General features: G+C 42.7%; 1 protein-coding gene across 6 annotated transcripts in view; it reads left to right on the top strand.

Annotated features, from left to right (window-relative positions):
• The window catches only part of SLC23A2 (solute carrier family 23 member 2), a 116,272-nt gene that overhangs the window by 46,697 nt on the left and 54,521 nt on the right, over positions 1-15,054 (top strand). For all 6 annotated transcript variants that reach the window (XM_074317751.2, XM_074317754.2, XM_074317750.2 and 3 more), the window contains one exon: positions 6,822-7,082. In XM_074317751.2, coding sequence (XP_074173852.1) covers positions 6,975-7,082 — 108 coding nt within the window. In that variant the 5' untranslated portion in view covers positions 6,822-6,974. The remainder of the gene's footprint in view (positions 1-6,821; positions 7,083-15,054) is intronic.

The raw sequence follows: 15,054 nt of genomic DNA, 5'->3' as shown, positions 1-15,054 counted from the left end.
CTTCTCTGTCAGTCGAATGACAGCAGTGATGTCGGTGCCCTGGGCCTTGCCACTGACATTAATGTGTCACTGACAGATAGGGTTTATGTTGGCTGTTAATTTCCTTAACCAGTTTAGTCAGAGTATTAAGCAAGAATGACTGTTACATGCCTGTTGGCTCAGTTGGTTAGAGCACAGCGCTCATAACACCAACGTCGCCGGTTCGATTCCCACATGGGTCAGTGAGCTGCACCCTCCACAACTAGACTGAAAACATTGACTTGACTTGGAGCTTACGGGTCCTGGAAAAACACAGTTCCCCAATATTTCCCAATTTAAAAAATTAAAAAAAAAAAGACCGTTACATCATATCAGTTACCTTTATTTTTAAGCATCATTTACTCACGCCACAAAGTTTGGGGGTCAGGTGGGGCCCTCGGGGCCAAGGATACAGGTTGTGGGTACTGCCTCTTGTTCTGAAGCTGTCTGGCTGGGCAGGCCGACATTATCTCGCTGTGTTATAACCATCTTCATGGTTCCCAGACACGCAATGAGGTGGTGATCAGAGGAAACGCTGATGGGAGTTGCCCCAAGGGAATGGAGTAAGGTAAAGGGTGATTAGTTTGGAGGGACTGCATGTGCACGAGCCTGAGGGCGAGAAGAGAACCGAATCCCTTCAGGTCCCGAAAGATGGGAAATGAGGGGATACTGGGGGCCAAGCTTCATACGGTGACCCTGCAGCCTTGTGAAGGAGTTTGGGTTCCATTCTGAGGTGAATCATCGTCAAACGGCATGATAGTTTCTGTAGCGTGGCTGTGCTAGCTGCAGTATGGACAGTGGTAGAGCCGTTAAGATGGATCAAGAAAAGGGCAAGAGGCAGTTGTACTGCTGATGAGATGATGGCTTGTGCTGCAGAGTGGCCGGACCGCACAGGTTTGGGAGCTCTTGGCCTAGGAGCATGGGCTCAATCGTCCTTGCCCCTCAGAGGCCCCTCAGAAATCACCAGGAGGGCAGAAACTACGGGGCAAGTCAGACTCAGATAGTGCTTACAGGCCAGCGGACCTGGGCTGTATTTGCTTGGGGAGGTTGGCTGTAAACTGAACATTAAAAGGACAGTTTTGTCTTGCTCCTATAAACGTTGTCAGGACAGGAAGACTGATTTAAGGTTTGCGTCTTCCCCTGCTTATAGCTGTGCATCCTTTGGCAAGTTACTTAACTTCTCTGATGCTCAGTTTCAATTTTTGTGGGGTTAGGTGTGCAAATCAAGTAATACTGTGCTTACTAGGGAGCAATCATTGCCATTTCTATAATGAGAAGGAAGAGATGTGCCTGGCACACAATGGCGCTTCGCTGCAAACCGCTGTTACTGCTCTCATTGTGTTGTCCTTACCATTTTCATTGTTGTTGCTGAACCTGAGTTTTCATCCCTCAGCCCCTCCTTTCCCCTTTGCCTTGAGTACTTGGCTGTGGAATGCTCGGTTATTTTGGGACTTGCAAAGATACATTTCTTTGTGTAGCTTTCACTGTCTTTTCCCATGCTTCCTCCATTTTTCTTACTCAGCAGGGTGTCCACCTTTGCCAGGCTTTGCAGTCCTCTGCCCAGAAACCCTTCTCAGAGCTTCCTGCCCTGCGTGGCCTTTGGCCCCATCCCCTCTTGTGTTCATGTGGGTCTGTGTCTTCAGGACCCTCCAGAGGGTGCTGCTGTGTATTGACTTGCACAGGGAGTGGGTGGGTGCCCCAGTAGAGCTTGTGAAGGTCAGTTAAACGCCTGGTAGAGAAACGTACAGAGTACTTGATGGAAAGTGGTCTTGTCCGAATGAAACTTGTCCTCCTTTGTTCCTAGTGATGGGATAGTAGGGGGAGGTGGCTGCTGCTGCGATGGATGTCCGTGTCTGAAACAAACATGAAGATAAGATTAGGAGAGTAAATGTCTTCTCCATGAGTAAGTCCTATCGTTTTCCCTAAAGTTAACCTGGGCACGTGCTGCTGGCTTGCTGATGGTGATGGGGCTGGAGGTGCGGCAAAGCTTGTTGGTGTCTCTGAACAGAGACATGTGGTCTTGTGAAAATCTAGCAGTATTTCACCATCTTCTTTGCCTGTCGTCTTCTAGAAAATATAAGCTCCTGGTGGTCAAGGTAAAGGTCTGGCAGGGCTATTTCAGGCAGATCTTATTTTTAGGTATGTTCATTGTCATGCTGTATTTTTTTTTTTTCCAGTTCTGGGGAGGTGAAGGGTGGCAGTGGCTATATCATCAAGATGTAGAAGATTGATGGATTTGATTATGTAAAAATAAAAATAATTCTGAAAGATCACCTACAAAATTTATGAGCAAACAAAAAGCTGGGATAAGATATTTGCCGCAAATATAATAAAGACTTAAAGGATTAATATCCTTAAAAAAATAAAGATCGGTAAACACTATAGAAAAATAGGCAAAGGGCATAAGGAGAGAAACCACAAAAGAGTCTTTGTTCTTGCTAACACACATGAGAAGCTCACGAATCAACACATTGCAAAATCTCTGAAAAGTTATCCGCTGGCACAGATTTAGCGCTGTCAGACTTTGATGAGATGTCCCACTTACCACTGGTGGGACTGCCAGTTCGGAAGGTCTTTCTGGAATAGAACTTCGTGTTACGTCTCAAGAGCCTTAAAAATCTGCTGACCCTTTAATCTTCCGGGATCAGGGTGTGCGAAGGATTGTCACGCAACACCATTATTTGTAATCGTTACAGACATGGTCCCTCCAAGTGACCACCAGCAGAGTTGTGGTAATTTCTGCAGTAGAGCCTCACATCACTGTTAAATAGCACAGTTTTAAAGAATGAGATGTGTATGTGCTAAAATAGGTAGTGGGGGTTGTCTGGATGTGGACTTTTAGGGCTACCTTCTTTCCTCTCAGAACGCTGGAGACATGCCTTCCCGCTCTCCAGTTTTTTTCTTAACACCTCCCCTTCCACATCGCTGTGGCCCTACAGCCCCCCATTTCTCATCTGCACAGGTACTCCAGGCTTCTGATCTTCCTGTCTTCACTTAGCCTTCTATTTTGTCCACTTTCCCAGAGCACAAATCAGACCATTATCCGTATCGTCTTTGAGCCCCCTTAGATTCTCCTCGTGTTCTTGCTGAGTCGAGTGTCAGCCCTCTCACATGGCACCCTCGCGGACTAGCTGCTCCTAGCTAATGTGCTCGTCACCGCCTGTGCGGTGAGCTGCTCGGTGACTCATTTTCATGCTCTGTCATGCACCTTGGTATGTGGCTGGGATTTGTTGCAGGGAAGGGTCAGTATGGAGGTGGCAGGAAAGTGGCATCATTGGACTCACCTGTTGGTGGTTGTCTTGGCAACACCTGTATCTGGAGTGTCAGGCATAGGAGGCCCCAGGTGAAGGAAGAAGAGCCTGAGGTAATCACTGAAGGCTGTATCCAGGCTCTTTAGGAAGAGGACAGACCTTGCTGATGCCAAGGTTGAAATACGTGTTTAAGGAAGGGACCAATAAATAGCTGAAGAAAAGGTCCCTAGTCTAGGAATCTGAGTAGCCGCACAAAGCGACAGTCCCACCAGTAGCCATAGAGCAGGTGAAGAGCACATGAAGGGACATTCTGCCCCTTTGAAAACTTTGCCTCTGCTAAGAGTTTTTTGTTTTTTTTAATTGTTGTAAAACTCTTTAAGAATGTAGGAAAAGGATTAATTCTAAGTAATTAACATACACCATGTATGTCAGGGTTACAAGTTGAGCTAAGCAATATTTGTAACTTCCCTTCTGAATATAGAAAACCTCCACTTTATGTATTTTCCAATACATAGTAGATTCCGTTTCCAATGCATTAGTAGAGTGGGTCCTCATATCCCCTACAAGCAATAGAAAAGATAAAGAAAAAATATAATGACCCACTTGTCCCTGTTCTTGAAAAGAGAACATTATTTTATTATTATTATTTTTTAAAGATTTTGTTGGGGAAGAGGAACAGGAGTTTATTGGGGAACAGTGTGTACTTCCAGGCCTTTTTTCCAAGTCAAATTGTTGTCCTTTCAATCTTAGTTGTGGAGGGTGCTGTTCAGCTTCAAGTTGTTGTCCTTTCAGTCTTAGTTGTGGAGGGGCAGTGCTGTTCAGCTTCAAGTTGTTGTCCTTTCAATCTTAGTTGTGGAGGGCGCAGCTCAGCTCCAGGTCCAGTTGCCGTTGCTAGTTGCAGGGGGCACAGCCCACCATCCCTTGTGGGAGTCGAACCAGCAACCTTGTGGTTGAGAGGACGCGCTCCAACCAACTGAGCCATCCGGGAGGCAGCTCAGTTCAAGGTGCCGTGTTCAATCTTAGTTGCAGGGGGTTGAGCCCACCATCCCTTGCGGGACTCGAGGAATTGAACTGGCAACCTTGTGGTTGAGAGCCCACTGGCCCATGTGGGAATCGAACCAGCAGCCTTTGGAGTTAGGAGCATGGAGCTCTAACCGCCTGAGCCACCGGGCCGGCCCCCAAAAAGGGAAAATTGTTTTAAAGGTCACTAAACTACAATAAGTCCCATAGACTTCTTAATGGGCTTTGCTCTATCTGGTGACAGGCATGTCCCTGCTTCTCAGACAAGCACTTGTCTCCTTTAGGGAGCATGATATTGTGCCAAGGACCCACATGACACTATCGGGCTGCCATTTTTGGGAGGAGGGAAATACCTTTCAACTATGGTTTCTCAGCCTTGACACTACTGACATTTGGGGCCAGATAATTCTTTATTGTGCTCTCCGTCCTGGGCACTGTAGGGTGGTTAGCAGCATCTCTGGCCTCTACCTGTTAGATGCTAGTAACTCTCCCCCAGCTGTGATGACCAGAAATGTCTCCAGACATTGTCACATGTCCTCTGGAGGGAAACATCACTCCTGTTTGAGAGTCACTGCTTTAAACAAGAATGCAAAATGTGCATGAACATTTAAACCAAAAGAGCCACCTCAGAAAAATATGATATGTACACCGAGCTCCTCTATTACATCGAGGCAGAACTTAATGTTCTGGTAACTATTTTATTTTGCTTTTTGCCCTCTAAACTATTGAACTCTTAAATTTGGTGTAATTCTTTCTCTTATTTGTTTATATTTCAATTCCTTCCTCTCTAGCTCATCCAAAGTACTTATTGAATGAAAAGTGTCCCTAACAGAATTCCTTGAACAGGAGGTTTTCTACTTATATTTCTAAACTTCTAGGCATGTCTTCACATTTGTAGAACAGCTTGGCCAAGTTCATTCATTCTCAGTAGGAAATTAATTGGTGCTAAGGTCTGACATCATTCTAATGAGTGCCAGCAAATGTTCTCTGTCCCTTCTCTCCCCTACCTGCTTGTGGTATTTTTTTCCACCATAAAAATGTAGGCATACCTAGGCACGTTTTTATCGTACATGTGCCAATGCTTATAGGGCTTCTTCGTGCCCTCTCATTTTTGAAGCCAAATTCTTGTTACTCTTTGGGTGGATCTCTTTTATTGTCCAAGTCATACTTCTGTTGTTTGATACAGAGGTTTTGATTTTCCTCCTCTTCACAGAAACTTGGCCCCCTAGAATTGTTTCAGTAATTTCCTGCTTTCGGCTTTTGCTGAGGTTTTCTCTTAGCTTGGAGCATTGCACTTTTCCTTGTTAAATAAGATCAGATTCTCTGAGCATGTCCGATACATCTTGGGGCTAGTAGTGTTGATGTCGTTCCCCCTCTCCCGGTATCCTCTAATCATTTTTCCTTCCCCTCCCCGCCCGTTTTTTTGCCGCCCCCCTTTTTTGCTTGGATTTTTTTCTTTAGGTTTATATTGTCATTTTGATCGATATCAAATGTTTTGGCACTATGTTCTGTGCGGCTTTCTAGCTTATTTAAAGTTCATCTTGCCACCGTCCTGGAATTCTGTGTGTCATTCAATTCTACTTTGGTTTTATCTCCTCTTTTTATACTTTTGAATGTCTTCACCTGCCTTTAATTCGGCACTTACAGGGAACTTAGAATTTTTTTAAATTTAATTTTATTGGGGAATATTGGGGAACAGTGTGTTTCTCCAGGGCCCATCAGCTCCAAGTTATTGTCCTTCAGTCTAGTTGTGGAGGGCACAGCTCAGCTCCAAGTCCAGTCGCTGTTTTCAGTTTTTAGTCACAGGGGTCGCAGCCCACCATCCCATGCAGGAATTGAACCTTGTTGTTGAGAGCTCGCACTCTAACTGAGCCATCCGGCTGCCCCTCTGGAAGCTCAGCGGCAGCTCGTTGTCTTCAATCTAGTTGTGGACGGCACAGCTCACTGGCCCATGTGGGAATCGAACCAGTAACCCTGTTATTCAGAGCGCGCACTCTAACCATGTGAGCCATCCGGCCGCCCCGGGAACTTAGAATTTTAATATCCATCCAATCACTGTGTAGTATGGTTGCCACTAGTTACAAGTGAGTATTTAAATTTAAAGTTAAATACAATTAAAAATTCAGGTTCTCTGTATTGCAGTAGCCCTATCTCAGGTGCTCAGTATCCTTGTGGCAAGTGACGAGTAGGGGACAAGGCAGATGTGTGTAGAAAATTTCCATTATTGCAGAAAAGAGTTCTATTGAACAGTGCTGGGCTATACATAGACCATAATGCCTGTCAAAGAAAGACTTATTTTTATCCTTACTGTTCTGGTATTTTTGAACTATGGTTCTCTTCTCCTAGGGACAATTCAGAATCAGTGAATAACTGGAATAAAGAGAGTGGGGTCTTGAAAAGTATTAATTGAGTAATGTGTTCTTGGATGGTTGGGTATAACTTGTACTCTGATTTTTCCATCCAGAAAACATGATGACCATGTATCCTGTGTTGTGTGTGCTTGAAGTGATTTGGCTGCTTTCTCTTTTCTAGGTGCTAAGAGATGGTGCTTGTGGGGCTCATCTCTGCCTGAGAATTGGGTGCTTCAGGCACTGGAAGAGCCAACTCTGATCCTGGGCTCCCTGCTTGAAAAGCCTTCACGTTGAGCCACTCCAGTCCAACGGTCAAACTACTCATTTTTTCTTAATGATGGGTATTGGTAAGAACACTACGTCCAAATCCATGGAGGCTGGGAGTTCAACCGAAGGCAAATATGAGGACGAAGCGAAGCACCCTGCTTTCTTCACCCTTCCGGTAAGAGTACTCCCTGTCTTCCTTTCTTCTCAAATCACTCTCAAGTAGTTCCTGTATTGAATCAGCACGGGATTAGCTTTAATACTCATGTTTTCAGTGAAGCTTAACTTGAAAACCAAAAGGTTTTCATGTGAGACAGTCTGCCTTTGAGAGCCCTGTTGGCTGACTCTGGTTTTGGCCCTACTCTGTCTGGAGTCACCTGATGGGATTACCTCCCGGAAGGAAGCATATATTTCTGTGAATGCTGTACAATTAGCTCAGTGCTTACTCTCTCCTGAGGGATGTTGAAGGCCTAATTTTATCTCCATCAATGTGTTCCTATGAAATAGCCTGTAACCCAACTTCAGACTTGTATTGCAGGGTGGGAGAATGAATGAATGACTTTTTGTTTGGAATCCAAATGTCCATGCTTTGCATTACGGCAGCAGCGCCCAAGACACGTAGTTTTGCCTGGACAAGCGATAATCAGTCAGATAAGGCTGATGATGGACGTTCATTGTACTCAGTGCTAATATATTTCCAGGTACACGATTATGACTTGATGTGTATAAAGTTATCGAAAGTGTTGGTTTAAAAAAGAAAAACACTCTTTAGAGAGAACTTGCCTCAGGGGTTTTTCTCTTAATATTGGAAATGAGGTTAATGGCAAGAATACTCTCCCAGGTTCCTTCAAACATGGTCCTGGAATTTGCCTCACTGCAGTGTCACTCAGTAAGAAGGATGTAAACTGAACATGACGTCTTTAAGTATACTGGTTGACCTGACTTGCGTTCACATTTTGGTCTTTGCTATATTAATTCACAGAGAGACGCTCTACTGATTTTACAACTGGCATTACTGTTTTCTTTCTTTGTGTAAAGTGAAATTTTGAAAATGGGTTTTCTGTCCTATTGAAGGCTTAAGGTCGACACAGTTTTTCTAGGGGAAGAGACAAGTCAGTTTTTCAAGTTTAAATGAGTTCATCTTTGAAAAGTGAACAGGAAAGTTTCATGCCTGCATCTTGACTTGTTTCTGCTGCACGATGAGGTGTGGAAGCTGGGGAGGACCAGCAGAGGGGCTAGTTGCTGAGGGAGGAGGGGAACCGAGGAAGCTCTGCCCAGGCAGCCAGCCAGTGACTAAGGCATTGAGAGAGCGAGCTGATTGAGGAATAAGGATGGACTTTCAGATTGATCCAGGGCTGGGCCTTTGCCTGGTGAGTACCAGCGGACAGCGGTTGAGGTTTGTGCAAAAGTGCTGCACGGTGGGCCTGAGGCGGGGTAAGGAGGGAACGAGGCTGGTGCTGGGGGTGGGGGCTCCAAACAGTGTAAAGGTATTCAGGTCAAGGGTTTAGCAAGCCTGTTGGGGTCAGGAAACTGAGAATTGGGGTCTTTGGGCTCCTAGGAGAAAAAACAGGCAGACGAAGAATAGGCAGCTTTGCGAGGGGCTAGGTCTGACCAGGTTTGGTTTTGGGTTGGATGTGGGTGGCGAGGGCCAATGGAAGTCCAGAAGGCCTGGGATTGGGCACCTGGGTGTAGGAAATAAGAAACACACAAATAAAACACAGGGTGCTGTTTTTGTTTGGTTTTCTTTCTTTCTTTTTTTTTTTTTAAGGAGGGCACAGCTCACAGTGGCCCATAGAGGGATTGAACCGGCAACCTTGGTGCTACCAGCATCACGCTCTAACCAACTCTGTTTTTTGATTGTTTTCAAGTTGGCGTGGGGAAGTAATGAATTGAAGGAATATAGAATTAAAGATTCTACTCTTTCGTGATACATTGTGTCTGTTTACAGTCAGGAAAGCACTCATTCCTTTGCCTTTGAAGGAAGAGTCTTTTCCCTCAGCCAGGAAGCAGGTTTCCTGCTGTATTGCTGAGAATAACCAGCTAAAATCAGATCTGACCACTGTTTACATTGGCATTTGCTAGCACAGAAAATAGTTTTCTAAATCACCAGTTAGGAAGAGGGTTGTAAAGTGGGCACACACAGGTGTTACAATGTTTGAGCTGCCAGGGCAATCCTGCGTCGTGCCTGTTTTTCCTGCATATTCATACTGTTCATATGACGACAGTTCCCCTTTGCAGTCACGATGGCCCTGGTTTGCCTGATAAATTATATGGTCACCATAGTTACAAGCAAACTTAAGCGTATGAAATAGCTGAAAACATTTTTTCTTTCAGAGAAACTTTTTGAAAAATCCTTTATGAAAATTCTGAGACACACACACACACACACACACACACACATCTCTGATTATAAAAGTAATACATGCTCATATTGGGAAATTTGGAAAAATACAGTAAAGCATTTAAAAGATACAGAATATTTTTGAATTGGGTGATTATGGAATTGATCAGAAAGAGTTGGGTCCCCTCCCTCCTACCTTGTCTAGTTACCACAGTCGTCCTCTTCCTGTGAATTTACACTTATGCCAGATTGGAACACTTCTGTAATCCAGCAAGCCAGGGAAATGGAGGGCTTTCCCTGTTCGCCATCAACACTGGGGGATTTTATCGGCATCAGTAAAGATGACGCCCGTCTATTGAATTACAAGTAAAGACAGGAGAGTTTGCACATTAAGTAATAGAAGGAAGTGATTCAGTGTGAGAAAGTCTATAAAGAAAGAAAAGGAGATGATGACAGAAAAAGAGCCCTGGACCAGGCATAGAAAAAGTATCTGAAGAAAACCCAGGAGAGGTTTGGATGGAGCCAAGATGGAGGCTGGCAGGGGATGGGGGTAAGAGCTTTAAAAAGTAGGAATGAGCTGCCCTCCTGGAAGCGACCTGGGACCCGAGGGGCAGTGGCCAGATGGGTGTGCTGTTAGGCGGGAGGCCCCAGCTCAGAGCTGTGCCCATGTAGGAATGCACTAAGGGTGACGGATGCCCCTTTCCTTGTCTCTTTCTTGTCCCTCTTCTTCCTCTCCTTTCCACCCTTTGCCTCCATTTCTTTCACTTCCCTTCTCTTCTTGTAAGAGAAGTGACCTTGGCAAACATAGGGAAGGGTGGGAGAAGAAACCCTGTACAGTAGTACCATGGTTTTCGAACATCTCTGTTGACGAACATTTCGGTTTATGAACACCATAAATTTTATGGATCTATGGTATCATTAGATAGTAAAATTCATGCTAAATTTGCAGTTTTAGGGGTTGATTTTAAAGGTCTGGAATTTTGCATGACTTTCTATGGGGAAACCGTGCCTCGGTTTTCGAACATTTCAGAACGCGAACGGACTTCCAGAACGGATTATGTTAGAACACTGAGGTACCACTGTAATGGTAACGTTCATTTTTGTAGGCCCCTGATTCTGTGCTGGCAGATTTGAACATGCTCATTCTCAGCAGTGGAAAGAAGGCACACAGTTTTTTTGGTGCAAATAGTCCTGTTTGAAAAAACCAAGCAAGGAAGCCTAAAACACGTTCTTGTTCTTATAACTTTAATACCAGGTGCCGTGGAGTTCCTTTGTGCATGTTTCTAAATAGAGGGTTTGGAGTTGTTGGATCTTAAAATCAAAAGTCTCAGTTGGATGTAATAATAGATTGGAAGATGTTCTCTCTCTGTAAGAATAATTAGGTCTTGGAATCAACCGAATGTGATTGTGAGAAGAGTTTGAAGATGAGTATGTTTCCTAGCGCCCGCCCAGACAATTGGTTCAGGTCCCCTCTTTCTGTAAGATAAGAGCTTGAAATCTACTGCAACAATGGCCATGATTTAGGTCAGGGAATGCTCTCTTGACAGTTCAAATTGAACAGCAAAGATGAGCAGCCTTTCTGTTTAAAATGTATCAGTTGGGAAAATTTTTTTAGAAAAGGAATATGCCCATACATGCTTTGAAATAAAAACATTGAAAAGATGGGATGCAGATGGAGATTTTCATGCATGGTAAGAGGTTATTTTCCTCCCTGCTTCTTTCTTTCTAGAGTTTTTGCTCTTAAAAATTAATTTTGTATTCTGGTTTGGAGGTTACACATACCTTATATTGCAGCTCACATTTAGTTGGAGTACAGTTTTGGTAGTTTTAAATGAAATGCGAGGTATTAGTGATACAAAATGGCGAGGCCATCTAATAGCTGGGACATGTGCAATTTGGTATGAATGTTTATCAAGTAACAGAGCTGCTGCAGTCCACTCCCTAGAGCAGATTTACAAAGTTGATTGGCATTTCTTCTGATTAGCTCTTACTTTTGTGTGAGACCAGAGTCACAGACTCTTGGTCCTGGAAAGGGCCTTAATGAAGGAAATCTTGTCCATTCTGCTCATTTTCAGTGCTTGCTTTGTGCTCCAAGCTGAACCAGATGTGACAGGAATGCAGCATACGTGGTTGCCCAAGCTTCCTGCCTTCCTTACTCTCTAAGGCCCACTGTCAGCACCATCCCTGCTGCCACTGTTGTCTTTGGGTCATTTCTTGCCTGGATCATTTTGACAGCTTCCCTGTCTCCCCGTCTTGTTCCTTTCCAACCCCTGGTGGTCATTTCTGACCGTGTCTTTTGCATTCCTCGATTACTTAAGATTTCCTTTTCTTCTAGGTGTATATGCCTATTGAACCCCCCTTATCTCTAAATTTTTCATCCACTCCTAGCATGACACTTGCTATTGCTCCTGTCACTCCTGTGTCCTGTACATTTGACCATCTCAAGATTATTATTGTTCAGAAACACATACTTAAGCGTTATTGTCTTAGCTTAGAAAAAACAAAGCCATTATATTTATTGAGCAATAGATATACTCCCGTACCCAAAGGCAAGGAAGCCCTGCATGTTGGAGACAAAATCAACTGGATAAATTTAAGAAGAGAAAACCTGGTTTCATAGCTGATTGAGTGATTATACAATATTAATTTAGGGGGGGAAATTTAAGGCCACAAGTTTGGTTTCAAATAATTTGGGAAGGGGGGAGAAAGTACATGTTGGATTTTTAAATAATCTGCTGTTTTTTTTATTTTTTATGAAAACTTGATCAATTTCCTGAGATGAAAGATGCCAAGATTTCCCTGTTATCTGCGATGCTATGAATAACACAAAAGAAAACCTGTTTTTATTAAGTTTAGAAACTTTCCAAGATATGTTTTATTTCCCAGTTGAAATAATACATAGAGGTTCAAAAATGTGAAGCTTTGATAGTGTCAGGAACATTTCTTGTCCTTTCTCTTAAAAAAGAAGCTCAATACCTTTCTGAAACTGATTTTAACATTTGATTTTTAAAATTAAATTTTATGTTTTCTTAGAAAAACAGACCATCAGAACAGTTAATTTAATAAACCAAAGGAAAATAGTAGTAAAACAAACTAGTGTTTTACTCCCTGGCGCCCTGCTGCATCCTGTGTTCAGTCAGAATTAACCTGGCACCCACTCTGGGTGGAGCTGCCCAGGGAGGGTGAGGGGCGGCAGGACGGCTTCCTCATTACCTCTGCATAGCAGCTGCCCAAACAAGGTTTGTTGAATGAATATGTGAGCTTTTTCCTAGTATAGGGAGCATTTGATGTAAATAGTACTTATTTATTTAATTGTGTCTGTGAATGGAAGAATGGGAGTTGCTAACTCTTGCCAGAATCTCCTCTTTGGTGCTTCATATACAGTTAAAAAAAAATATTGAGGTGAAATTCACACAACAAAATTAACAATTTAAAAGCGTACAGTTCATTGACATGGACCACTTTCACAGTGTTTTGCAGCCATCACCCTCTGTCTAGTTCCAAAACATTTCCATCACCCCAAAAGCAAACCCTGTTCCCATGAAGCAGTCGCTCCCTGCGGCAACTGGCGATGCATGCGGGTGAAGGTTAGTTTTAACTAGGCTAGGACCTTCAATCGGATCTGGGTTTGTCCGATGAGTTAGTAAGTAATCATTGTTGTTTTAAGACAATTCATCCTGCATGTGTGTACCTCTTGGCTTCTCAGTGTGTTGGGTGCTGCTGTGTATAACTTGGAGCACGGAGCTACTAGAGTTAGTTCCATGTCATGGGCTTGCTCTTGGCTGGGAAGGAGTATTTTGCTGGCAGCCAGTTCTGTAGGCAGACGAACACCACAAACCCAGTTGTCTTATGTAAAAAGCTATGGCACATCAGAGAGATAGTTTTAAAAGCAGCTCTTTATTTGAAATGATACAGGAACATTTTGCCCTGTAAGCATTATGTACCAGTTAATCGAGATCTTTGGCATACTTTAAAACTAACTTCAGACTTGGGTTATAATCTATGTGACCTTGAATGAGAAATTAAAATTTTCTCTGGCCTGATTTCCTCAACTACAAAAATAAGTGGATTAAATCTCTCTGGACCTCCACAATCCAAGTGTTACTGCTTGGATCTTTAGTCTTTTTAATTTCTTCCTGTTGTAAAAATAAACTGTCCTCATTATAGAACATTACCAATATATATAAAGGGAAAGAGAAGGTAAAAATGGCCCCACTGATTAAAGACAACCACTGTTAATATTTTGGTGTACACTTTTTTATTATCCATTTACAAAAGCAATGTACAAATAACACAAATACATACTGATTACAAAAGATCCAAATGCTAAACAATGGTTGGGAGTAAAAAATGAAAGGTGCCCATCCTTACGTCATGCCCCTAGGGCAACCTTCATATTGGTTTGTGACTTTTCTGGATCCTTTACTAACGCATTTGGATGGGGGGGGGAATGATTAAATTTTTTTTATTTTTTAGCATAATTGGGATAATTCTAGGCTTATTGTTTTATGACTTTTTTTTTTTTTTTACAGTTTTTCTGGGAGTTCTTTCTTTGTCAGTATATCAGTTTGTTTTTATTCGCTGAATATTATTCTTGAAATGGATATACCATAATTTAACAATTTCTTTTTGATGAACACTTAGGTTGTTTCCAAGTATTCAGCATGGATATTTCTGAAGGATAGGTTTCTATGAGTATAACTGCTGGCCTCAAGAAAAGGTCTGTTTCAAATCCCAGTGCTAGTAAGTTATGTACATTTCACACAGGCCATTTCACCAAGAACATAATCTCTCTGATAACTTAGACTAGCTTTTTCCCCACACCTTGGTCAACACCGGATTCACCTTTAAAAAATTTCCTTCTAATTATGTTAAAAATGAAATTTTAATTGTCATTTTTATAATTATAAATGAGCTTTTCATGTATTTTGTTGGATATTTTAATTTTTTTCCTCTTGTGAATTGTGTACTCCTACCCTGTGCCCATTTCCTTTGGATTGTTTGTATTATGGATTTGCAGGTATTCTTTATGAAATTCTGGTACTGATCCTTTGCTACAGTGTTTCCCCGAAAATAAGACCTAGCTGGACCATCAGATCTAATGCATCTTTTGGAGCAAAAATTAATATAAGATCTCGTCTTAGTTCAATATAATGTAAGACCCGGTCTTATTTTAATATAAGACTGGGTATAATATAATATAATACAATACTGGGTCTTATATTAATTTTTGCTCCAAAAGATGCATTAGAGCTGATGGACCAACTAGGTCTTATATTCAGGGAAACACGGTATGTGTTGCACTGTATTTTTTCTTATGCCATTACCCATCTTTTACTTCTCTTTATTGTACTAGAATTTAAAATTTTTATATACTTTGTTTTTTTTTCCCCCTCTGTATTTTAAAAAGGTAGTTGTGCTGTTATTCACACATACAGTTCTTTCTAGTATTATTTTTTTCAAGACAGGCAGCCAGGACCGGAGGCCGCTGCATTGTTAGCTGAGTCAGGTGATGAGCAGGGCTTGAGTGCTGTAACGAGCACATCTCCTTTTTGTAGGCATGGCGCATTAGGAGTCCTTATCAAGCTATTACTTGGGAAGGATCTTAACCAAGGCAGCTTAGGGTGCTTCTCACTCGCCCAGAAACAGCAGCTTTGGCCCCTCAGCCAAGCCTCCCCTGCCCTTAGAGGGCACGAGGGTGGGGGTGGATCCTCCTTGTAGTTTGTTTGGATGCTCCATTCTCCCTCTGTGGGACACATGGTATGTTTTTCCTCCATCAAAAACACATGCAGTGGTCACTGATGAAGCA

Source organism: Rhinolophus sinicus, chromosome 13, assembly GCF_057876585.1.
Source record: "Rhinolophus sinicus isolate RSI-liver-muscle chromosome 13, RSI-T2T, whole genome shotgun sequence".
Lineage (NCBI taxonomy): Eukaryota > Metazoa > Chordata > Mammalia > Chiroptera > Rhinolophidae > Rhinolophus > Rhinolophus sinicus.
The sequence above is the reverse complement of the archived record's forward strand: the minus strand, read 5'-3'. Positions and strand labels throughout refer to the sequence as shown.